A 27,725-nucleotide genomic window follows, 5' to 3' on the forward strand; every position below is an offset into this window, starting at 1 on the left:
CAAGGGCCCGTTTAATCGGCCAGATATTTCCTGCACCACTGAAAATAAAATTCAAATTTTTAAAATTTTTCTTGCCCATCAAACTTAGGATGAGAAAAGTAATCGTTGGCTTGGCTTTCATAAATTTCTTTCCAGAAATTTTTTTCTGCCCCATAGTTTGGAAAAAAAATTTCAAAATGAAAAAAGTATTTGTTGAGCTCTCAAAACATTCCTTAATCCAACAATGATCTTTTTTCATGTTTCATTCTTCTCAAACTGAGAAATTTATTTCCTGCAACATAAACTCAAGTCCAACAAACACAAAGGGGTTTTGAAAATCTGGATTTTGTTTCCATTTCTTGAATTCCTGAAATATGTTTTGAAAACTTCTTTCTAACTCCATATTTTCACCTAAAAGATTGCATGATAAAAGTTTTTGTCGACTAAGCAGTATTTTACTATTGAACTCTTCACTTCCAAGCGAGGTTTGATCGCTTCGGATTTCATATCCGAGGCTACCACAGGTTTTAAAAGGTAACACAGATTTGTGATCGGCAGTTGAGAAATCTACTATTTGTTTAACTTGTGGATTTAATCTGCCGTGGATCTAAACTCAGATCCAAAGCCATCGAACATGACTTGAGGGTTTGTTTGATTACAAAGATAAATTGTATAGGACACCGACATATCTTCCCAATGAAAAACAATCTCGTGCAATCAAACACGTTCTAATTGTCTTCAGACAAGCCCGAGCTTAAAACGCAAATGATTTTCATAAAGACATAACGAGTCCTCCATTTAAAGGGGTTCCAGTATAGAGGCCCGTCCTTCCCAATGATTTCTTTACTGCTAGAAGATGGTGCTCTCATTGGGTTGGTTAAAATAGATCCCAATCTTGTACCAGATGATAATTTTATCTTACACAAAGACATTAATTATATTTACATTTACCGAATATTTCAATTTTTTTAACATTTCCAATGAACACCTTTGGTTAATGATGCAAGATTTGCATGCAAGTAACAAGTGGGCATAAGTCGGCTCGTTGGGTCGCCACCAACGTTTTTAAATTTTGTTAATTTTGTATTAATACTATGAAAATCGGCTTGTGAATCGAATCACTAATAATTCATCGATAGATTCAGAGTGTAGGGTTACTTCAGGACCTGGGTGGACCCATGGTAAACTCGCCGAATAGAATATCATATTACCAATATATGCAGTCTAGATGAACAAAATATATTAAAAATAAATAAAAGTTGACATCTATGGCTCTTCAATAGGCTATAGACAAATTGGTTGTCATCCATTCAACTGGAATAGAATTATTTAGGTCAATTCCAATTTCATTTTTTTTTGCAACATGGCATAATAAGAGTTCATACCTCCAAAAACGTCAAATTAATGAAACTGGAAATAATCGTGTCAACCTTAAGTTGTATTTGATTACCATAGACCTCAGACCAGTGGTCATCTCAGATCACTGCAGATTTGAGATCAGCAGTTTTCAAATCTCATCCCCCCACCCAAAAAAAAAAAAAAAAACTGATTTCAAATCTACACTTTTTACATTAAAGTGTGGATTTGAAATCCACCTTGGGAGTAGAAGCTGAAATCCACAGTTTGATCAGCTATCACAGATTTGAGATCAATCAAACACACCCATAAAGACATTGATAAAATGCATTTTTTTAATCACAAATCCAGACCATGGTACCTGGATCTATGCGATCCTGATGGGAAAAGATGAATAAATAATTAGAGACAGATGAATAACTAGATTTTTTCTCTTGTTTTTTTTTCCTTTATATTAAATTCTTTTGTAATTTTGACATTTAATATGGAGAAAAAAAAACCCATCATAGTCATGGTGCCATGTAAAGACCAAAGGGAAACGCTTTCTTGAATCAAATTTTATGGCCCTGCTTGTCTTATAGACTGCTTTTCATGTTATGTCGTTCATATGAGAAGACATGTTCCTATGTTTTATTAGAAGGGCACTTCCATAAGTTTACATGAGAAATTTGTTTGGGGTTTCACTTTTGCCCTTAAGGAGTCTTCCATTTAACCAGCAGCAGTAGGGGTATGATAGTCATTTTTAATACATGGTCTCAACCTATAACCCAAAGGTTTTTGGGCAAAACAAATGGGGCTTCGATGTCTTTCAACCTAGAGGCATTTGGATGAGAGGGGTTTCACCTACCATCCAGAAAAAGGCCGAAGTTCGCCACCCAACTTCTCATCTCCTAAGGTACAGAACATGTTTTAGTGCCTCGAAATGCCACTCCCGCTATGCTTCAACTTGCACATCAGTGACTCAATGTTTGCAGCACAAGGAGTTGGCTCTCGAGAATTTGAAATGCAGACCAGACGCCTGCGAGCCCCTACTCGATCCTACTATAACAATCTCCTTAGGGATAACCTTGAGGCTTTTCAATGCTGAAGATAGCCAATGAAGCAAATTCTTTCACATAGGTAAACTCCGTAATCATTTATCCCAATTTTGTTGAGATAACAAACCTTTTAGAATGAAAATAAGTCCTTATGTCATTAGTGGTCCGTAGGGGTGCAGTGTAGCTAGTCGGATTGACAGTTAGTGGAAGTCCAATCGACAGTTAGATCCCTGTGAACAATAGATGTGCGACACTCTAATTGACGTGTGTCCCGCTCCCCACGTAGGTCCTAAAGAAGTTCTGAACTCCTAATGAAATTGGTATATTACGGGCCACTTGGGCCTGGGATAAAAGCCAAGCCTTTTAAATTATTGTTAAAATGTGTTTTAAACAAAATATGAACATTGTAGACATATCTAGCCTATGTTTCATATGGGTACTGGAGCCGTTCATTTTTCTATTATCATAAAAACATTACTATACTCAAAGATGATTAAGTTAGTATATGTTTCTCATGATAATATTCTTAAGATCGTATCTAAATCTGGGCATTTGACCCCGCCCCATAAAGAGTCAAGCTCGAGCTGGCTTGATACCTGAAATTTAGGCTCAAGCCTAGCCCAACCTTTAAAACCCGAGCCCGGCACGCTTAAATTAAAAATATTTTTAGTAAAAAATAATATATAAATGTAATTAATCATAATAAAATATTATAGTTATATATATAAATTAATAAAATAAATATTGAAAATAAATTATCGGGCCCACCCGAGCTTCTAGGGTCCACCTGGGCTGGCCTGATAAATTATCAGGCCGGCCCCGTTCCCTTTTTCTAGGCCCAGGCCCGAGTTTGGTCGAGTACCGAGTACCCGCCGGTGGTTCGACCCAGTGCCCAGCCTTAATCATGTGTATATATGATGTTGTCAAGTTCTATTGGCGTTCTTATCTCAATTGGGTTATGCTCTAGCCAAGCCTATTATTACTTGAGCCTAGCTTAGGCGTCCGGCCACCCTGGTATGCAATCCAAAATTATGGACTCTAGCACCATGGATTTTGGATCCATTAATTAGCAAAAACCTTGAATTTGAGGTCCAACAGATCTTAGATCTCAGATCTAAGATCCATAATGTTTTCCAAATCCCTTCTCCTTTTAAATACGACCTAAACAAATATAGCCTTAAATGTTGTATATATCAAAATTTGAATCATACGGACAAAGATGTGTATTACTGCTACGCATCTGCCAGTGTTGGACCATATCAGGTTATTTTTGGTTTTTTATTTAAAATGAATTAGTGAACATATTTCATTAAAAAAAACTTATTTTTCAAGTCTCATATTAATCAAATCAAATCTTACAGTCATGTGTTGAGCTCGAGCTCGACTCATTACGCAAATGACTCGGTTCGAACTCGTTCACGAACCGAGCTCTAACGAATTGGGTTTGAGTAGCTCGACTCATTATTCACCTCTACCCTATACAGATGGAAGAAACCAGTATTATTAAGCAGTAAAATGGAATACTCTTCCTACTCACCCAACGTTACTGCATCCTAAATTGTCTCGCTAATACAATGTTTTTTAATGATAGATATGAAATTTTTAACTATATGGCAACATCAAAAGCGTAGAACTCTCCTCCAAAGGAGTATTGCCATTTGAGTGTCAAACTTTACTAGAAAAAAGTTTTGCCTTTTCGAGAGCCACCTAATCTTCATTACAACAATTCTTGGAGAAAAATGTTCCATCTACATTAAAATTGATCTTCAAGCAACTACTCTTTTCTTTATTGTGATCGACAAAGACTTCACTTTATTACACCAGGCAACCAAAAAGAGAGAGGAAGGCAACAAGGCAAAGCCACATGACTGAATTCAATTTAGTCCCAATCAGTTTAGTGAATATATCTCCATCACATTATACTGAAGAATCTAACTACTCAATAAAAATAAAAGAACTAAAAATGATTTTTCTTTCGGAACAAAGAAAAAGGCAAAAAATGGACGATACTGATTTGTTCAGTTCTTGTCCGTATAGAACCAGAGTGCCAAAGAATACAACAAGAAGTGCAACAAAAGATGAAGATCGGTGATGGAAAGGACTGATGTTTGCATCCACAAAATGAAGCCAAAATTGAGAAAAACGGGAGACAATCCCGGAAGAGCACTCAGAGACGTTCTAGTTTTTTAGAGAGAGATTGATGGAATCTCTTGGGATGTGGTTATGCTTGATCAGTAATTTAATTATGCGGCCGAATTGGGTGTTTATGCACACGTATACACATAAACAAACACAATTTGGATTGGTTGATTTTCATCCAGGATGTCAACAGATCAGATTTGAATCATATATTTGATCAAATTGCTTTGAAAAAAGTTGAATATAAAAAAAAATTAATATTCAATTAAGAAATCAGTTTGAATTTAAATTTAAGAAAGTATACATGATTGGATTTGGATCGGGATTTAGTTTTAAATAAATTTCCAAGCGGGATTTAAATTCAGATTCAGTTTCAAATAAATGTCTCAGTTCTCAACATATTATAATGTGGTTTGGATTCAAATTTGGATGCAAAAAAAAAAAACATTTGAATTGTGAATTTAAAAATCAAAGTAAAGTATGCTATAAGATTTTCCTTATTGGTATTTGAGTCCGAATTTGAACCGGAATATGCCAACACACCGATAAATTGGACATAGTAAATGGTTGTAAGTAGTTCGAATTCGAAGTAAAGAAAAAAGAAAAGTAACAAAACTTAGAGAACGGCATTCACTTGATGCAGCTAAAAAGAAAAAAAGCCAAAAGTTCAGAAACCAGATCCTTACATCATCCTGCATGAGAATGATGCCAAAAGTTCATCCCTTGACATAATATGAATAGGAGTCCACCTAACCTCACCTTGCAAAATAAACATGTCTCTAACTTTTGTAACCGATATTATGTTCACGTATACGCATATTTTTCTTTTTAATCGACAATTTTACAAAAGGCCGCTACAATTTGGGTCATATATATATATATATATATATATATATATAACATGCCTTGTATCCAAATTATTTCATAACTCACAGAACCATAAATAAGAAATCCAAACATGACCTTGTTTCTAAAAGATGAGTGCTTTCGTATTACAAGTTTAGAATGGGGCGATACGAACATGGCCAGGCTTAGTAAGCAGAATTTAGTCCACTTCAGGTTTTCCAAAGAAGCTGAAGCTCCTCCCTTTTTTTTTTCTTGTTCTTCAGGACTTGTGATAAACAACGTATCAAATTAGTAAAGGAAACTTGTGGTAGTTTATAGAAGAGTGTTTGCCAAATAAGTGTATATATATATATATATATATATATATATATATATATATATATATGGGGTCAAGATTTCACCAAAAAAAAGGAATTATACGGCCGATGACGGCTTTTGAAACTAATTTGGACCATATTCATGAGATCTTTGGGGCTTATTTTATATTTTCTATTTAAAATAAAAAAAATATTTTAAAAGGCAAGAACATAACTGAAGCCAATGTCAAAATAGCCTCTTTTAAAGATTATGGCAAAAGCTTTACCATAAGAAAGAACTCTAACAGAAAACAAGGAAGTGTAATGCTAAAAAAGGGACCCATTAAAGCGAAAGCTAGCAGGATGAGGGAGAAAAAAGTTAGAGATCTCCATGTTTCTGCATGCCTCCTCTTTCTCTTTATCTTTTTTCCTCACTCCCCAAATGGAGAATCACAGAAACACATACAGAACACATCAAAATGCACACTCAACCAACCACACAGCCCATCACATGATTCTTCTCATCTGCAAAAGCAAGAAAAAGTTCTGTTCTTGATAGAGTTGCTACTTGATGCCCAATAGTAACTCTCCAACTTGGATTCAGAAAGAAGCTGCCATGGTGACCGAGCCATGGCTCCCATATGAGCAGTCACGGTTGGACTCGCATCCGCTTCAACTTTTAGAGCTGAATTGGTGGAGCCATTAAAGTTTCTCCGAGTTTTATTTTTCCTGCACTCTCCCCAAATTTAAGAAATCAAAGAAAAGAAGGAAAGAATGCAAAGGAAATCTGAACAATTTCTTGGTTTTTTAGTTATTGAATATGAAATTGAATACAATACAAGATTGTAACAACATGGGGAACGCAAAACAAGGTAAAGAAGATGAATGAGGCAATCAGAATCAAGATTCCTCATCAAGCAACTTTCCCGAAGTGATCACCGCAAAAAAGAAATGAAAAAATTCAACTCCCAATGCCTCCCTTCACCACCATGGCTCCATTCCCCTTGAGAGTATTCACAAATTTTAACTTTCATCTTCATCTTCTATCCCCTACGATAATCAACATTGCAGCCACCATTTTTTTACAAGAAAAATTGCAGTTGCAGAGCTCCCTGTGCACACTACTGGTGAACTTACCAAGAGAAAGAAATCAATGGTATGGCACAATTCGAGATTTGATCAAATTCGAAGGATTGCAATTTTACCATCTTGGCAATCTCCGATCTTGCTCCCATGGTCACGACCAACAAGCACCAACCAGATTAATCCCGCTTGCCGGACCCGAAAATAGAAGAAGAGGAAGAAAAAGGGGACATCTGCAAGCGAAGAATTGATGCGTATGTACACTCAGGGGCTCGCGGATTAATTGAAGTCGTCGAGGAAGAGGGGCGAGCGGAACAGGTCGTAAGGTGCCCAGAGACTATCCAGGGGGCACGGCCGGCCGGAATCAAGCCGGAGCCACGGCTTGCCCTTCCCACTCCAATGAAGCAAGCTTACAGCTCCCGGATGGAGATCCCGGCACCGCCCCTCCTGGTTATCTCCGCCGAGGCCGTGCTGGTTCCACTTGTGCTCGACGGCCTTGACATTTCCGGCGAAGACGAGGAGAAAGGGCGGGAGAGAGCCGAGCTCGTAGATCCGCGTGCGCTTCTGGACTCGCATCCAGGCCTCGAGCTGGTGGGTGATGCCCTGCGAACGCCACCCTTCCACGTCGATGACCATGACGCCGGTATTGAAGTAGCAGGGCGTCCTGCGACCGGCGAAAGTTCGCCGGAAAGCAGGATTGGACCAGAAGCGAGGGGTGAAATACTTGGTAAAATTGGCATGACAATATTCTGGGGCCCCAAGGATGAACGGGGAGAGGGGAATCGACCACAGTTTGGCTATGTCGTCAACTAGAATGAGATCAGAGTCCAGGTAAATGACGCGAGTGACAGAGCGAGGGAGGAGGTCGGCGAGGTAGATGCGGGCATAGTTGAGGGGCTGGTCCAAGGCACGCCGGACAGAGAAGGAGATCATGGGCCGGACGAGGTCGGGATCAAAGGTGTGGAGGTGAAGGCTGAGGTAAGGGAATGTGGAGAGCACGGCGCGGTGGAGGTCGGCCCGGCGACTCGGCCCCGCCAAGAGGTGGAAGACGACGTTCTCTGGGCAGGCCGCGTGGCGGAGGACGGAGAGAATGCCCGCCACCGAACCGCGGAGGTAGGCGGCGTCGAGAGTCATGGCGACGTGAATGGTATCATTGCGGTCGCAGCCTTCCCCGTTTCTGAACTCGGGGGCCTCGTGGAATGCCGGCAGAGGACGCTGCTTTTCCTGCTGCGGAGGCTTGGCGGACGCCAGAGACGAGAAATGCAGTAGGAGGAAGACGGCCACGAGAAGGTGGCGGTGGCGGTGGTGGTGAGCCCTTGCCATTGGTGGTGGCGCCGCCGGTGGTGGCGCTCTGGAGGACAGCTCGGCAGAGCTCAGAGAGAGAGAGAGGGGTGATGTTGTCGGGAGGAGAGAGAGAGAATGGAGGGGAAAAGGTGGAGGGGTGGGACCCAAGAGGTTAAGAGGGGGAGAGCCAGGCTGGAAAAACGCGGTTTCTTGCACTCACTCTCTCTCTTAATAGATACTGCGAGACAGTAAATAAAAAACTAATTAAATAAATAATTAAATAAAAAAACTAAAAAATTTACAAGAAACCCCTAACTTTTAGACGATTAACAGATGACCGCATCAACTTTTCAAGTCTAACAAATAGGCGCTCAAACTTTTTTAGATTCTTCCCAAATCACTAATTTTTCTGTGGAAAACCTTATATTAAAGATGTGACTTACAAAAGTACCCCATTAAAGAAAATATCTAAAAAACCCTCGCCAAACTTTGATAGTCTCTTTTATTTGTTTTTCTATTTTTTAGCTATCCTGCTTTTTGGAGGGCAGTTTCGTAAACAATTTTTCTATTTTCACTTTTTTTTAAAATTGCAAGGTGGTGATTTTAATTAAATAAACAATTTGAGCCCCTGTTTGTTAGCTTTGAAAATTTGGCAAACAGTAAGCAGTTTTTTATAGTATTATCTAAACGAACAACCAAAAAAGAAAAGAACTAAAGTCAAATGCCTTATTTAGGGCATCCTCTCCGTTGGATTGCGATTAACTGCTGGTTAAAACAATTTAATTTTAAAAGTGGAATTATATATTACCTTATTAAGAATTATCTAGCTGTCAAAGAATATTGTTGAAATTTTTTTGTGCATCTTTATTGTATTTTATATTTCAATTAATAAAATTAAATAGTGACATTTTTTTTGTAAAAGTTAGAATTCATTTCTAAATTAAAATCACTAAATTGATAAATTCAAAAATACAGGGTCGTTTGGAGCTTATCGCTAAGAAGTTGGTTCAATAAGACAATTTTCAGTAAATTACAAAGAGCTTTCATTAATGGGTCCTCAACTTGTTTCTAAATATTTTGTATTTAAAATAGGCTTATAAAATTAAATAAAATTGAACATTATTATTGGTAAATAAAATTACAAACAGGTTGGATTTTAAAAAAGAAATGAGTTTTTTGGGCAGTCGAAAATTAAACATTTTCGAAATTTGCTAAAAAAAAAATCTCTCTCTTACTCTTTCTCTCTCTAGGGTTTTAGTTGCTGCAGTTAAGTGGGGAGTGCGTACGAAGGGCTCAGTCACGCGCACGGTCACCCATACACGCGGTCTCCGCTTTACTCTCTAACGTGTTCGGGACGAAAGCGGTTCGGATTCGCTTTCAACGAACAGAATCCGAATCCAGCATTCTGCGTCGGGCATCGTGGCAAGATCAAGCACGTGGTGTGGCCATTTTAAATCCAAAATCTAAACTTATGCTTCAGATCCGATAACGTGCATCGCCGTTTTCTCTTTTAAAAAATCATAAAAAAAAAAACTGAACTTTTTTATTTAACTTTTTAAATAAGGACCATATTTTATATGACGGAAGGTGTCAAAGGCATTTGATTTTTTTTAATGTAAATTTTTTTTATTTTATTTGAAATTATATAAAACAGTTTTGGGTCTTAAATCAGAAACTTTGAAATTGAATGCCACTTCTCCTCCAATCAGACTTCAGATCAGAGGCTTTTGCTACTTAAAAGGAATTCCAAATCTACTCTTTCTTTAAATCGTAGGTCCCAACAAATCGTGGAATTTGAATCATCCTTAGATTTAAAATTCCACGCTACCAAACACCCTAAGCCCATGTTTGTTTACCACGGATTCAAAATCTCGCATGATTTAAGATATCTTAGATTTATAGACTTCGGGTGTCAATGCAGCGTTGGTTTGAGATAAGAGATCTGATAGACACGTTGGTTTGAGATAAGAGATCGGAAGATATTATAGATCGGGGTGGAGTCAAGATTTTTATTAGGGACAAACCAAACGGTCCAACTAACTTATATCCGAATAAGATTAAACTTTATCAGAATAAAAAAAAAATGCATTAGACAACTAAAAATTTTCAAATTTTTTAATATGATTTTTTTTTAGTTAGTTAGGGTGGCGCCACAAACTAAACAAGCCATCCCCTCCCTTCGCCCCTATTATATATATATATATATATATATATATATATATATATATATATATATATATATATATATATATATATATATATATATATATATATATATATATGTGGAGAGAGGGGCCTACCTAGACCATGGCTTCATTCCAACTAATTGAAAAAAAAAATTTTGTTGGGTAATGTATTTTTTAGATTCTTATTTAGTTTGGTTGTACTCGAATAAGTTTGATGGACTGTTTGGTCCGCCCTGAAAAAAATTCTGGTTGGAACCAGGATTTTTTTCAGGGGTAGGCCAAACGATCCGCATGTCGGTCAAGAAGAGCGACGGGTAGAGCCACGAGGAGTGACGGGCCGGGTCAAACTAAAAAAAACTAAACTTTTTAATATAAAAAAAAATTTCCCTACACTCACCCCCAACGATGGCCCAGGCAGCTCCCTCCCTCCGCCCCTGCATATAGCGGTTATATATATATATATATATATATATATATATATATATATATATATGAAAGGTGCATTAAGAGGGGCTTCAATAATGGAGTGTCGGTGGTGGTATGTGGTTGATGTCCCGTGACCCACACGAAAGAATGAACATCTAGATTTGAACTGCTAAAAAGATATGGGGCCCATAAAAAAGAAAGTAATTAATTAATAAGTTGAATATATCGTTTTCAGGAAAACGTCAGTCCCATACATGCTCGCGGACCCACCTGGTCTGAGGCAGGACAGAACTCCGGTTGTTGCCAATGGGTCAGATCTAGCTCTAAAGGTTTCGTCATCTTCTATTATCTGATTTTTATATTACTAGATTTTTAATATATTTGAGACTGCTTCGATCTATTTTTAAAATATGATAAAAATATGTTTTTTTATTAAAATTTATAAATGGAAAATATATGTAAGAATAAAATAAAAATAAGTTTTTTTTTTTAATTCAATGGTAAAGTAAGTTTTCCAACAAGTTGTTTCGCTTTCTCTGTTGACTGTTTTACTCTTTTTGTCTTTTTAACTGCAGCATTTTTTTGAACTTTTTCCTATCAATAAATATTTTGTTTTGTTGCAATAAGTGTCAAATTGCTTCTTTTGTGTCAGGTTACTGCATATTTGTTTTTGTTTTTACTCGCTTTTATTATTTTTATTTTTATTCCTTTTTCACGCGCTCCAAATATATTCTCTTGCTTCAAACTGCATCTCATTTTTCCATTAATAACTACAAGTCTCCCAACGCAAGTGCAGTTTTTTTTTTGAGAAATGAAGTTTTTAAAAGACTGAAATTATGTAAATGGTTTGGACTGAGATTTCCATATAATTGCTTTCTATATAATCAGATTCAAAACGTTAATCAAATTTGGATTCTGTTTTCAAAAGCAAATTGAAAAATGAATATATGAATGAAGGAAACTTATATTGTATCTGAATCCAGCTTTTTTTTTTACATCTAAATTTGAATCTAAATCCAACTTTTAAGTACATAACCAAGCTGGAGAAATCCATTTTCATTTAAAAGTTATGTTATCAAATTGGGTTGGGTTTTTTTTTATCAAATTAGGTTGCCAAAAAAGATTACTAAATTGAATCAAATTAAAATAGTTTGCAGATATGATTTAAATGAAAATATACCAATTTTAGCGAATCATAAATCTGCCCTAATCTAACTAAATGGGTTTTGTATTTCTAATTTTTTTAATTTTCAAATTTTTATTATTTTTAAATTGAAATATATTTTTTAAACATTTATCTGATTATCAAATGAGAAAGAATTTCAATAAAGAAATGGTGACAAGAATCATGGCTTTTTGAAATGGGGCGGACCAATTAAAGGGAAAGAACAATTAGTGGGCGCATGTTTCGGCTTCAATGTGCAGCAACATGATTAGGTGGGGATTTTTTGTCTGAAAGTTCTTATAGAAACCTCAAGTTTACCAAAATAGCGAGAAAACGACTCGCGTTTAAGTTTTTTCATTTAACCACTTAATGTGTGCTTTTTAATTAATTAAGAATGTTAAGGATCAGATTTGAATTAGATATATTATTAATCATATTCGCTTTTTTAGTCGACTACAAACAACGAAAAGTAATATCTCAATTCAAAATTCTATTTCACAATCAATCTGAATCTGATTTTTATATTTATATCCAAATAAAAATTTTGAACTAAATTTGGTTGATTTTCAAAATATAAGAGCATTTAGATAGAGCATTTAGATATACAAATTTGTTTTTAAATCCGATCTGATTTTTTAATCGAATATATATATATATATATATATATATATATATATATATATATATATATATTTCATATCCAAATTTTCGAAACAATCAATCCATATCCAGTCCAAATTAAAACGTGCGTCCATTATGGGAGCTGGTGGAGTTTTTTTTTTTTTTTTTTTTTTTTCTGAAACTTTCTGTGGGAACCTGAATTATAGTAAAATAGAGAAAAACCGACTAGTGTTTAAGTTTTTTCATTTAACCACTTAATGTGTGCTTTAATTAGGATGTTAACGGATCGGATTGGAATTAGATATATTCTTAATCTTATTGGCTTTTTTGGATATTTACTTATTTAGATTCGAATTCAAACAATGAAAAGTCGTATCCAAATTTGAAATTCTATTTCATAATTTGAATCTGATTTTTATATTTATATCCAAATTTTGAACCTAATTTAGCTTATTTTCAAAATATAAGAGCATTAGATATAAAAATTTGTTTTAAAATAAATTTGTATCTAAATCTAATCAAATGTCATTTCTAAAATCAGAATTCCTAATCGAATATTAGTTTTTTTTCTCATATCTAAATTTTTGGAACAGTTCGGTCGGATATCGAGTCCAAATCACAGATATTGATATCCTAAGTCACCGAACTCTTTTATTTTACTACCGCACGGGAGTCCACATCGAATCGGGTGCGCACCAGATATAGGTGCCGCTTCGACTCACACCCGAGCCCAATTGAAATTTCATATTACTAAATTACTTATATAATATATGTTGTTTTGATATTTTCTTATGCAATATAATTATTCAAGTATGTTATATACATTAATAACTAACTTGTAATAATATGTTTATTCTGTTATATATATAATAAATCAAAAATAATAATAATAATAAAATACCGTCACGATGTGCAGTTCCCGCACCCCCCACTACGATGACATGGTTGACATCTCTAATTTCAATACAAGTTGAGACAGGCTGGTTAATGTAAAATATTATTTTGTTGTTTCTTCAAGAGCTGGTCTTTGTTCGCCAAAACAATTTGTTAGTTTTACATTCGTGTTTGCACTTGAATATTGTGTTAATATTCTGGAATCTGTTTCAAAATTTACAGCGTCTCATTAACCTACCTCAACCTTTCATATAAAGTTATAGAACATTAATGTTGTGCTTCCGTTACCAAATGCTAGCATAAAATATTTAAGCTTGATAACATGCTAGATTCAAGAAAAACAGGATAGTGTAATGGGTCTTTTCCGATCACAGAGATGATCATGATTTTATTTTATTTTTGAAAGGAAAAATGAAATTTTAATACCCTTTGCTAAAATTTTAGACGATGGGTGGTGGCACCACCTGATGGGACCTGCCGACGCCAATTTACCATTAATGTTGGTTTAATAATGTTTGTCACATAAAAATTCCTTTGGGACCATCCGTCACTTTTGCCTAGGATCCCTCTTAAGAAATTTTATATTTATACTTATTGATTTTCAAAAATAACTTCCAAATATTTTGTGGCCCGATCGGGCCTAAGCGTGGCCCTAGTCAGCCCGATAACGTATGGAGGCGGCGTGAGCTGGTCTGATAAATTTTGTTTATCGGGCTCGATTTAGCTAGATAAATTTTAGATATTATTTTTATTTTAATAGTAATATATATATATATAAATAAATATTTAAGATTCTCATTTAAAAATAAAAAACTTTTGAGAGAGCAACTGTCCACACCCATGTAAACGTTTTAGCCATTTTAGAGAAAATTGATATTTTCGAGATGTTAACTTTTTCACATTTATTTTTGTCCTTTTAATAGAACTTCTCCAAAAAAATATGTTCTTTCTTACTTTTTGCATGCTGAAAAAGTAACACGTGGGTGGTGCATATAACCAGCTTATGCTCCATTGTATGTGGGAAACTTATTCCCTTCTCAAACAAGTTCTTCCCACTAAACAAACACCCCTTAGGTCTCCTTCTCATGATTTAGTTCATGTAAGAATCGCGTTTGAATCTTGTCATTCTGTAGACTGAGCTTTCTCATGTCAAAGTTTTTGTGAGATGTATTGGCCGTCTTTTTCCCCATGGTGTTGTTTTCCTGGTTGCACTCCACGACTTACTCGTTGGATTTGCACAAACTGGAGTGGTCCTTGGAATTTTCGTCACTTCCAAAGAGTGCCCTAGTTGATTGACTTAAAAAAACTCCGGGTTGGCGACTTGAGTGCCCTTCACCCAAAAAATTTCTGGTTCTGCCGTAGCTAAAAGAAATGAACTTGAAATGTTTTCTAGCGAAACAATGGTAAAATATTTCTGAAATAGTTTATCAATTCAAGATGCAAATTGCCTGCATTTTTCAAAATTTTAGTGTCCAAATTTTGGCTCTAACATATTTTTTTTTCCAAAAATTACAAAAGCTACACATTTTTTATTCTTAAAAGACCATAAATGACCCATATAGCTGGGTCAAATTCAAATGTCCCTCATATCATATGCAAATTGTGCGCGTATTAAGACTGGGCATAGGACCAAGAAAACATTGTTCTCCCATCCAAACTTGAAGCCTGAGTCACATGGGTACTGATATTATTTGGATAAGATATGGGTGCATATACAATAACTTTTAGAAAATACATAATATTACTTGCTCATTAAATGTTGATTTCATTTTAAATTTTTTTGTTATATATATATATATATGTAATATAATATATAATAATAATAATAACCCTTTTCGGGGCACCATACAATACGGATTTGAAATAAGAACTGGTCGCCTATTAACTCATTTTCCGACCATTGCGCAACCCACTTGATGAATAGTGGAATGTACTTGAAAGAAGTTCTTACTAATCAAATGACGTAAAACGTTTATGAAATGGTTTACCATTTTACTGTGCAAATTGTCTGGTTCGTATAAGATTTTTGACTGGAATTTTCGGTCAGACTTCTTTTTTCTGAAAGAAAAACAGAATGAGTACAGTTGAAATCTGTCTTTGTCACAGCCATCAATGCCCCTTTTATAGCATCCTTCCAACTTGGTCAGATTCAAAAGCTGCTAATGTCGAACGCAACTTGTGCGTGTGTCCAATTCAATGCTTTTATATAAAGAAGTTCGTAAAAATCAGACCATTAGGTTGGAGACAAAACATACATCAAGTTTATCATCTTTTGGACTTTGATTGTGTTTTTGTAATGAGCAAAAATGAATATCTCCCACAGCCTCAACATTTTGATAATATAAAAAATCAACGTTTTCCATAAAAATAACTTGAATTAAAGTACGTTTTATATCAAAAATAGTTTTTACAGATATATTAGGGTATTTATATTTAAATTTATAAGCACGGTTTTGGGGGTTAACCAGACAGCCACTAAACAGTTCTTTTTTCTACTAATTTACACACACACACATATATACATAAATTTTTTTTGCAAGATAATCTTATGTATATAATCTTCAGAGTGATTAGCTGATGTATATTAAGCTAGTCATTTTTTTACTTTAATAATATCTTTTTAATAATTGAAAAATGAAAGGCTCTTATAGCATCAAAGTCTGATATGAAAAAGAATTTGAACTAAAACACGATATATAAAATTGGTGTTTATGAATACATTAAGATGCTCACAATTTGTTTAAAATATTTTTTAACATGCGTATACATATGCATAAGGATTCAAATATGGTAGATGACAGATGTTGTTGGATGACTAGAAGTTAGGCACCCATTGATCAATGCATCATAAAGCATTGCTAAAAGCATCATAAATTGTTGTTAACATCATAAACCATTGATAAAAATCCATGACAACTGCAGTTCAGTGACTTATTCTTTTGTCTTTGGCTCGCTCGGACCTGACAAAAAACTCGGGCCCAGACCAAGTGAGCAGTAACCTCATCCCACAGACCAAGTGAAGGCCGAAGCCTGAGCCCCGTCTGTTGCGCCAACCCTCTCAACTTTTATAAACAAGACAAAAATCGTTTCCAAAAGTAAGCAGTGGCATTATCACGATTTTTTCGCTGAGGGACACTCGAGTCACCAACTTGGGTCTGGTATGGTCCGTATGGGCATTGCATGTGGCTGGCGCTAGGTCCAGCTTCATTCCCAACAAAATTTTTGAAGGATTGGTGTAGGCAGTGTCCCATATCAGCCTACAAGTAGCTTTGCTACTGATGGAGTTGAAGCAGCGGAATGGTGTCTGTGATCGGTTCTGAGTCTACGCAGCAAGTAAACCAGCGGCGACTCCAATATGCAGCAGCAACATGACTGTAACAGATGGAGAAGAAGAGAAAGAAAGAAAATCAGAAGCAAATGTGTTATCCTTCACGGGTTTGCTTCTATGAGGCGCCGACTTGAGAGAAAAACAACAACACTAAATGAGGGTATTGCTGGGCATTTATAAGCCAGCCTCATAGATTTTCCGTTGCCCAGCGGAAAAATCCCTAAAACTCGTAATTGCTGTGCAGTTACGAGTTTTAGAGATCTAGCTTATGGCCACTATCCAACAGCTACACTGCGTATAAGTAAAGGCAATCAATCAATACTTACTATATACTTTTTCAGAATGGTTCATGGCGCTCATCCTTGAATACTTTGTTAAGAATGGTTCATGACTTTCATCCATTCTTTTTGTGGCCATAAGCAGTAGTGGTGGAGCCAGATTTTTTTGCTTGAAGAGCACTTGAGTTACAAGCTCGCGTCTGGTGTGCACATCTTATGTAATTTTTTAGTCATTTAAGTCCTTCCAATATACAAACTTTCAAAAAATCATGCACCACCTAAAGAAAAAGTCTGGGTTACCTTTTCAATCAGTCATTAACATGATATATATATATATATATATATATATATATATATATATATATATATATATATATATATATATATATATATATATATATAAACTTAAGCAAAATATAAACCTTTTAATGTGTTTACATATACTACTTTAATAAAAATCTTGCTTTAGTTCAAGTGATTTTGTAAAAGTAATTGATCTTTACATTATCAAAATTTGGAGGTTATAAGAGCCGTTCATTTTTTTTACTATTAAAAATATTATTTAGTTAGAAAAATGATTAATTCAATATGTGCTTCTCATCAAATTTATTACTGATTAATTTTACTAATTATCCCTAGACTATAGGGTTCGATTGTAAAAAAATATATTTTACTAATTAATTTTAATAGGCCTGATTTTTGTCCCTTACTCACATGTATGGTTTTTACCAACTTTTTTATAACTATATACTTGTTTTTTTTTTATCAACTGCTGACTGGAAATTCTTTACCAATGTAATATATTACATTGGTACATGTCAGACGTGAGAAAACAAGTATATAAATGTCAGACACTTGAATAGATAAAGAACAATTTTCAGATCTAAGAGAATATATATACATATGTATATATATAAAGAGAATATATATATATATATATATATATATATATATATATATATATATATATATATATATATATATATATATATATATATATATATATATATATATATATATATATATAACAGTAATGAAAGTATGTATATAAATAAATATGAGAGAGAGAGAGAGATGGGCATGGGCCATGGGGGCGGTGGTTAGACCATGGGTGGCGGCACCACCTGATGGGACCTGCCGCCGCTCATGTACAATTACGAAGGTGAAGGATTGTTGGTTTATTAATGTTTGTCACATAAATATTCCTTTGGGACCATCCGTCCACTTATCATATACATAACCACCGCCATTCCACCCATCGCATCTCCACGTAAAGCCGTCACTTTTGCCTAGGATCTCTCTTCAGGATTATTGTCACAAATCTGCCTATTAATTTGATTCGAGTCGGTTGTAACCGATTTGATTCGTCCAATTCAAAGGCCCCACATCTCAGCTTAGCCATTTTTAAAAACGTTTTAAGAAATTTTATATTTATCTTTTATTTGAAATTTACCTATTGATTTTCATAAATAACTTCCAAATATTTTGTGGCCGATTAATTAGAGATGGACATCGAGCCGAGTACCCAACAGGTATCCCGTACTCTGTCTTATCCGAACCAAGCTCCAAAAACTGGCTCGGGTCAGCCCGACAGAGGTTCAATTTGGCCCGATAAATTTTAAATATTATTTTTATTTTATTAACAATATATATATTTTATTATTAAAATATATTTTATATTTAAAAAATATTCTTTTTTATAATCGGTTTGGGTTACCTAGGCTTGGGTTTTGGGCATTGGGCCAGGCTGGAGTTTCGGGCATCGGGCTAGGTTGAATTAGTATCCGTAAACCTAGGGGTGAAGTCAGTTTCTTTTTTTTTTTTTTCTTTTTTTTGTGAGACACTAAATATATGGTTAACCACATTTTAATTGAGCATGGGACAGTGACCCGGATCTAGTGGAGCTACTTCATATAACTAAACCCAAGTTTATTCAAGTTTCAACACTAAATTAAGCTTTCAAAGATATACCCTATAAATATATGGTTAACGAAAGTTTAATTGAGCATGGGACAGTGACCCGATCTCGTGGAGCTACTTCATATAACTAAACCCAAGTTCATTCAAGCTTCAACACTAAATTAAGCTTTCAATGATCTGTCATTGCCTCAACCTAAATTTCCTTAACTCACTGTATCGGAGAAAGGGAAGGGGCATGGTTTATCTGACTACAGCTGCCACTGGAGGCTCAAAGATGATACAATTCCATTCAACATCGGCTCTTTGGTAAGTAAGGGCAGAGGGAAGGGGGGGCCCGCCTAGGCCATGGCCCCACCCAGCCAATGAAAAATTTGTTTTTTACATTGAAAAAAATAATATTTTTTAATTACGTAATGTATTTTTGTATTAAAATTCAATTTGGCCCTACTCGGATCAGAGATCGGACTGCCGGCCCGCCCCTGAATAAAATCCTGGCTCCGCCCCAGTTGGTAAGGGACTGTACAAACTCTTTTAACAGATACTCTACAAGTTGATCTTTTTATGTGCTCAATTTTGTTTCTTTTTGGCTTAGCCTGGTTTTTTGATTACTCGTGAGGGGTTGTTGTGTTAGCAGCTCTGGTTTTGACCGATAGATGTATGGCATCCCTGTCATCCTTGTATATCTTTTTTTTGTCGTGTACATATGATTTCTTCTTAATAAATGGTGAGGAGCCTATCTCCCAACATCCTTCATTGGAAGGGAAGGGGCGTGGTTGGTGTGACGGTGTCTCACTTGGTGGGTGGGGAACCCAGGGAGATGACCCGCTTAATTCCCATAAAAAATAGGGATGCACCATCGTAGATCAAGTTGCATGCACCACCCTACCCTAGCACATGCAAGTACATGCACCAACTAGAAATGGAGGGCATTTTAGCCATTTCAGAGAAAATTGATATTTTCGAGATGTAACCTTTTTCACATTTATTTTTGTCCTTTTAGGGGAACTTCTTTCCAAGATATTCTCGTCATTTCCTATCTCGTGCATGCATAAAAAAGTAAGCACATGGGTGGTGCATATAACCAGTTTCTGCGCCATTATATATGGTGGAGACTCCTTCCCTTCTCTGACAAGTTATTCCAGCTAAACAAAAGCGCCTCATGTCTCATTTTCATGATTTAGTTCATGTAAGAAAAGTTGTGGAGGTTGTGTGTTTGAATCTTGTCATTCTGCAGCCTGAGCTTTCTCATGTCATAGTTTTTGTAAGATGTATTGACGGTCTTTTTTCCCATGTTGTTTTCCCGGTTGCACTCTACGACTTTGTTTTCCCGGTTGCACTCTACGACTTACTCGTTGGATGCACTTGCACAAACTGGAGTGGGCCTAGTTTATCGACTTAATAGTTACGTAAGGTAGCCGCACTAAATCTGGGTTGGTGACTTGAGTGCCCTTCGGCCAAAAAATTCTGGTTCTGCCATTATTAAAAACCCGAACCTGAAAAGTTTTTTAGCGAAACAATGGTAAAATATTTCTGAAATAGTTTATCAATTCAAGATGCAAATTGCCTGCATTTTTCAAAATTTTAGTGTCCAAATTTTGGATCCAACATATTTCTCCCCAAGAATAACAAAAGGTACATTTTTTTTTTCTTAAGAGACCATAGATGCCCCTTATAGTTGGGTCAAATTCAAATGCTCCTAATGTTACATGCAACTTGTGCTTGTGCTTGTATTAAGGCTGAGCATTGGGTCAGATAGCTGTCGGGTAGTTGGGAATCAATCACCAAACTGATTGGCTCTGGACTGCAATATGTTTACGCGCACACACACACACACACACACACACATATATATATATATATATATATATATCAACAGTCGACTTAGGCTGAGACTGAGCTTGATCCTTGATAGTCAGGGTAACTCGGCCCGATGCCCAACCCTTTATATCCAATTTGATACTACTGTATAAAAATATAATATCATCTATAATTGAAAAATATGGGCTGAATTTGATGAGGGTGTCAAGTACCAAACAAATCGGGTCACACAACGCATAACCAGCTTCATAAAATAATCATGGTTCAATTCAATAGAGGCTGCTTGATTTTTCCTTCTTCAAACTTCAAACTTGAAAGATATGGACCAAGAAAACATTGTTCTCCCATCCAAACTTGAAGCCTGAGTCACATGAGTACTGATATTATTCGGACACGCGTATAAAGATATGGATACATATACAATAACTTTTAGAAAATACATATGCGAAGATGCAGCAGGATATATATATATATATATATATATATAATACAAAAAAAATTAAATGAAATCAACATTTAAATGAACAAGTAATATAATTAAAAACATTGTTCACATTAATAAAAAATAACTTTTAAAAGGCATAATGAAAACTGAGTTAAAAAACTAAATCACATAATTGTGGAATATAATTGCGCCATGAGCCGACTCCCTCCACTTTCTACCGTGTATGCCATTTTTTTCTTTTTCGTGCATGCATAAACATGGTTTTACATGATGAGAGCATCTTTTTCGATCAAGAGTCTCTTTTTACTGCCATTTACGTGAATCATCAGAACAAAAAAGTCAGGTTTGTCTCTCTTCTCTTCTCTATCTATCTTTTTACCACAGTTCAGGATGCCCCCTTCTTCGTTTTCATCATCTTGTGTAGGGATATTATTGTAAAATAATGTAAATTATATCATTTTCTTTATTTATGTAGTCTAAATAAACATGATTTCAACAATTCATTCATTTCTATCCAAACAAACATTATAATTACTTATTTCCTTTTCATTTCTCATTCCCTTTCCCTCTCTTTTTTTTTTTCTTTCCTTTCTACCCCTCTTTCCTTCCCTTTCTCTTCACAGAAACACTTCATAACCTTTGTTTTGGAAGTAAAACGAGGCCCCATAACATCATTTTAGAGTGTCATCCAAACACCTTCAACAAACAAGCCAGTAAGCCACCAAATTTTGGATTTAAATTTCTTAAATAATTGATTATATTTACATGAAGACAATCGAGCACACTTTCGACCATTGCGCCAACCCACTTGAGAATTAGTGGAATGTTCTTGAAAAGAAGAATTTCTCACTAATCAAATGACGAAAAACATTTATGAAATGGTTTACAATTAACTTCTTTTTCTGAAAGAAAAACAGAAAAAGTACAGTTGAAATCTGCTTTTGTCACAGCCATCAATGCCCCTTTTATAGCATCCTTCCAAGTTGGCCAGATCCAAAAGCTGCTAACGTCGTGTGCAACTTGTGCTTGTGTCCAATTCAATGCTTTAATATAAAGAAGTTCGTAGAAACCAGACCATTAGGTTGGAGATAAACCCTACATCAAGTTTATCACCTTTTGGACTTTGATTGCGTTTTTGTCATGAGCAAAAATGAGTATCTCCCATAGCATCTACATTTTGATAATATAAAAATCAACGTTTTCATAAAAGTAACTTGAATCAAAGTATTTTTTGTATCAAAGTAGTTTTTTACAAATATATTAGGATATTTATATTTTGCTTCTAATAACTGTTTATACAAAAAATAAAACCATGTTTTGTTGACAAAATGGTGTTTTGCCTCCAAAACATGGTTTTGGGGGTCATCCAAACAGCCACTAAAGGGTCTGGTTTTTTTGTTCCAGACCAAACGGTCTACTTTTTACCAATTCACACACACACGCACACATATATATAACAATTGTTAATCTTAAGAGTGATTTGATGTTGTATATTAAGTTAGTCATTTTTTTTACTTTAATAATTTTTTTGAATAATTGAAAAACGAAGGGCTCTTATAGCATCAAAATTTTGATAGGAGAAAGAATTTTGAATAATTTTTTTGAATGTTTATGAATACATTAAGATGCTCACAATTTGTTTAAAATATTTTTTAACATGCATATACATATACATAAGGGTTCAAATATGCTAGATGATGGATGTTGTTGGATAACTAGAAGTTAGGCACCCATTGATGAATGCATCATAAAGCATTGCTAAAAGCATCATAAATTGTTGTTAACATCATAAACCATTGATAAAAATCCATGACAACTGCAGTTCAGTGACTTATTCTTTTGTCTTTTGTCCATCCGATAAGATCATGCATCTGATCTCTCTCTCTCTCTCTCTCTCTCTCTCTCTCTCTCTCTCTCTCTCTGTGTGTGTGTGTGTGTGTGTGTGTGTATGGACCAGCTCCCATTCCAGGTCAGGCTAGGCACCAGCCATAAAATGGGCTCGGGCTGGCTCTGACCTGACAAAAAACTCGGGCCCAAACCAAGTGAGCAGTAACCTCATCCCACATACCAAGTGAAGGCCGAAGCCTGAGCCCCGTCTGTTGCACCAACCCTCTCAACTTTTATAAACATGACAAAAATAGTTTTCAAAAGTAAGGAGTGGCATTATCACAATTTTTTGGCTGAGGGACACTCAGAGTCACCAACTTGGGTCTGGTATGGTCCGCATGGGCACTGCATGTGGCCGGCGCTAGGTCCAGCTTCATTCCTAACGAAATTTTGGAAGGATTGGTGTAGGCAGTGGCCCATATCAGCCCACAAGTAGCTTTGCTACTGACGGAGTTGAAGCAGCAGAACGGCGTCTGTGATTGGCCCTGAGTCTGCGCAGCACATCCACCAGCAGCGACTCCAATGTGCAGCAGCAACACGAACTGTAACAGATGGAGAAGAATAGAAAGAAAAAAAAAGCCAGAAGGAAAGGTGTTATCTTTGACGGGTTTGCTTCTATGAAGGGCAGACTTGAGAGAAAAACAACAATACTAAATCTGAGTATTGCTGGGCATTTATAGGCCAGCCTCATAGGTTTTCTAGGTGGGATTTGAAGGTTATGTATAATCTTTTAATTTTGGAAGTCATTTATATCCTTGCAGTTAGGAGTTTTAGGGATATAGGAATCCATTAAAAAAGGAGATGTCGTGTATAAGGCTGAATCAAGACTCGCGTTCACATAAGTCATTCCTTATCGAAAACAATACATTTACAGCATTCCTTGACATGATGGACTATAAGGAAGCCAAAGCGAAGTGAGTGTGCTTATGAAAAGTGACGAGCAAATGCATTTAGCTCGTGGTCACTATCCAACAGCTCCTGCTTAGAAGCATATACTTTTCAAGAACGGTTCATGGCTCTCATCCATTAATACTTTTTAAGAATGGTTCATGGCTCTCATCCTTTCCCTAGACCAAATTTTGCAAGTGCAATGCACAGTTGAAATCATGACAGTAAACAACAAAGCATCGAAGAACATGTGCTAATATCTTCTTGTTTTCCCCTCTGTCGGTGGTGGAGCCAGATTTTTTTGGTTGAAGAGCACTCGAGTTACAAGCACACGTCTGGTGCGCGCATCTTACGTAATTTTTGAGACACTACTGTGTGATTGCACTTATATGTGTCTGTTATTGGTATAGCACGCAGCTTATACAACTTATACGAAAAGAAGATTCTTCTTCTTCTTAGGTTGACCGGGTATGCATAATTCATAGTCCAAATGAAATGTTTATAAGTTCTTCCAATAAAATTTTTCATCGACTAGCCCCCGTGTATCTTCGTCATCACTCTCTTAACTCTCAGCAGTTAAATATTAATCAAAACAACTGTTATAACTAGACATCGTCCTGAACACTGTGAACCGACTGCAAATTTCACCGTCTACAGCACCATCACCATAGTGTTGCACTCTCTACTTGGTCACACTACGAGATTTCATTTGAGCTCTGACGCATGAATCAAAAGGATAAGTTTTCGTTTGCACTCACCCATTCTAGTGATAATCTGGTAGCTCTTCAATGTATACTCCCTAATGTCGATCATCATCATCTATTTATTCTCAACGCGATTCTCATCACAAGTTGTTCGTTTCTGGTGGTTTAGCAGGTTTAGCAGATGATTCCTAGCTACAGTACCCTCTTTTTTTAAGGGAAAAAAATGTCCTAAGGGCCGTTTGGGAGAGAAAGTTACGTGCGCCATGCTCAGTAAAAGAGAGAAGGACACTTTGGTATTTTATTAAAAATTGTTCTCCATAGTCTTTTTACTTTTGTTTATGTTCAAATTTGTCTTTAAAAAAAGTTTTTTTTGTTCAGTGTGAACTAAGAGTATTTTAGTCATTAACCATATTAACGCATGAAAAGTCATGCACTAATATAACGCACGAAAAATATGCAGCAGTATGACACATATAACCAGGTTTTGGCACCAAAGACACTTTGCGAGTGATTCATGAGGCGCTCATAAAATGTCCATAGTGCCAAACAACTCTTAAATGCCATGCCATATATATCTCATGAAGTCTTATAGTTGAAAAAAAGGAAAAGTGTAAAATTAAAAGGAATTGACTACAATGTGATGCTAGCGAATGTTACAAACACGATTGAAATCCTCATAATGCATTCCTCCATTTTTTGTATGGTTCAATGCTGAAATCATGGTTTCCAGAGTGATTTTGACAAAAGGTTTGCTTGCTCCTCCACTTAGATATTCAACACTAGAAAGGAAAATGTATAGTTTGCGAAGTCTAGAAAGCTCTGTAAGTATTAAAAGAGTGCCCTTTTGCATCCTTCGCAAAAGTGAAAGTTCCCGTTTTAGAACAAGTGCCTGTTCGCTTTCGATTCGTCATCCATAAAGACGACGAAATCATTTACCAAGGTCATGTATATAATATATTGAATGATATAATAAGAACGAGCGATCATGACATACAGGGGTGGGGTTAGATTTTGTTTTTTCTGATCGAATAGAATATAATATGACTAAATAAAATTTTTGATTTTTTTTTTCCAAGGGCCAACTACATTCTTTCAAAAAATTTACGAGAGCTTGAATTTCTAAAAATTTAATTAACAGATAAATTTTTTACTTTTCAAACACCACACTCAAACCATGGAGCAAACATTGACATCGTGCAATGAGGTAGGGCCTGGGAAGTTAGCTTCTAAGCTCGGACTCTTTTATTTTAGTGCCGCACCCGAGTTGCATCGAGTCGGGTATGCACTGGACATGGATGCAGCTCCGACTCACACCTGAGCCCAATCAAAATGTCATATTAGTAAATTACTTATATAATGTATGTTATTTTGATATTTTCCTATGCAATACAATTATTCAAGTATGTTATATACATTAATAACTAATTTTTAATAAAAATATATGCATACTTATTTTGTTACACATATAATAAATTAAAAATAATAATAATAATAAAATACCTTCGTCGCACCGCCGCACCTAAATTTTTTGGGATATACCACTCCGGCACCCGCATCCCGCACTCAGGTGACATAGGTTAACTTTGGGAGTGGGAGTGTTGCATTCTAATGGTGATCAGTGATCAGTCTGAAGGCTAAGCGAGACAAGTTTGAAATGAAGTTAGATGTTGAATGATAAAGGATTGAGGGTGCCAATTAATGAGTAAAAGTTTTTATTTGTGAAAGAACATATGTGGTTGATTCTACTGGTCGGGTTAGGGTTCTGAAGATGGCACACTTTGATTCCTGTCGATGTCGATGGAGGGAGGCAGGTAGGGCTGCACAATGAGCCGAGTCAACTCGGGCTAGACTCAAACTCACTCGAAAAAACTATGCTCGTGCTCGACTCTTTTATGAATGAGCCGAGTTCGAGCTTACAAAGATACTCTGAAACGGTAAATGAGTCGAGTTTGAGTTTCAGGTACTCGACTCGTTTATACTCAACTCGACTCGCAAACTGGTACTTTGTATAATAGTGCCAAAACCGGTTCACTGGTTTTAACTTTCATGGTAAAAGCACATTTTCACAAGTAATACGAGTTACATGAGTTAACATTAAACCAATTAGTACATAAGAGTTAAATGGGTTAAACGAGTCGAGTTCGAGGTCAATTTTATGTAGTCGAGTCGAGCTCGATTCGACTTCGAGTTGAGCTCAAGCTCGAGCTAGCCAAGCTCAGGTTCGACTTGACTTGTGTGCAGCCCTAAGGGGAGGAGGGAGAGGGGCCTAACATGTTGCTCACCTTAAAAAAAAAAAACAAAAGAAACATGTGCTTGCCTTGCTAAAAGAAATAAGTGTGCTGAACAAAAGCAGCGGACACTCTGTAGACGAGATTAGGAAGATGGTTAGGAGTTCCTTTGAATGACACTGGAGGTTTTCCAAAGGATAGGATACCGCCTGCGACCAATATTATAATGTTAATCTTCGAGCCAATCCATGCATAGACCGAAAAACTCCCCAGAGGTATAAACTCATTATATATATATATATATATTGTCAAGTATTTAAAGTGCATGCATCCCTAGAAGAGAAATATTGTTGAAGAAAAATAACGTTAATGTGAACATAAAAGGGTTTACTAACACCAATTGGGCTAGAATCATAATAACGAGCCTCAGCCTTCCTGACTTGTGATCAACTGATCGTATATTGAAAGAGTTGGGCTTTCAATGTTCATTCATAAGCTTCAAAAAGTTGTGACAGAGCAGTGCGGTGAAAATTAGGACCATGTGGTCAGGAGTGAAGCCAAGGTAAGGTTCGCATGGGCCCTGGTCTCACCTTAACAATTTTTTTAAAAAAATTTATATGTAAATTTTTTAAAATTTCACTTGTTCTATATAAAAATTTTGAAAATTAATATTTTGGCCTTTAATTCAGCTCTCCTCATGAAAAAATTCTGGTTTTGCTCTGCATGATGCATGTAAAATTGGAAAAAAAAGTTATGAGAACTGTGCAGTACTGCAAACACTATTTTTTTAGTAAAAGATCACCAGCACATAAATGCGCTAAAACTAGGTTTTGGACGTAAAAACTAATTTTGTCTTCAAAACTAAGCTTTTAGAGCATTTGGATGAGACCAGTTTAAGAAGAACCCTGCTTTGATAA

General features: G+C 35.8%; 1 protein-coding gene across 1 annotated transcript; it reads right to left on the reverse strand.

Moving 5' to 3' along the window:
* Positions 1–6,441: 6,441 nt before the first annotated feature.
* Positions 6,442–8,156, reverse strand: LOC116249322 (probable galacturonosyltransferase-like 3). Its single transcript, XM_031622570.2, has one exon. The coding sequence runs from the start codon at positions 8,057–8,059 to the stop codon at positions 7,016–7,018; it is 1,044 nt and encodes a 347-aa protein (XP_031478430.1). The 5' UTR covers positions 8,060–8,156; the 3' UTR covers positions 6,442–7,015.
* Between the last annotated feature and the right edge of the window lie 19,569 nt (positions 8,157–27,725).

This window comes from Nymphaea colorata, chromosome 2, assembly GCF_008831285.2.
Source record: "Nymphaea colorata isolate Beijing-Zhang1983 chromosome 2, ASM883128v2, whole genome shotgun sequence".
Classification (NCBI taxonomy): domain Eukaryota; kingdom Viridiplantae; phylum Streptophyta; class Magnoliopsida; order Nymphaeales; family Nymphaeaceae; genus Nymphaea; species Nymphaea colorata.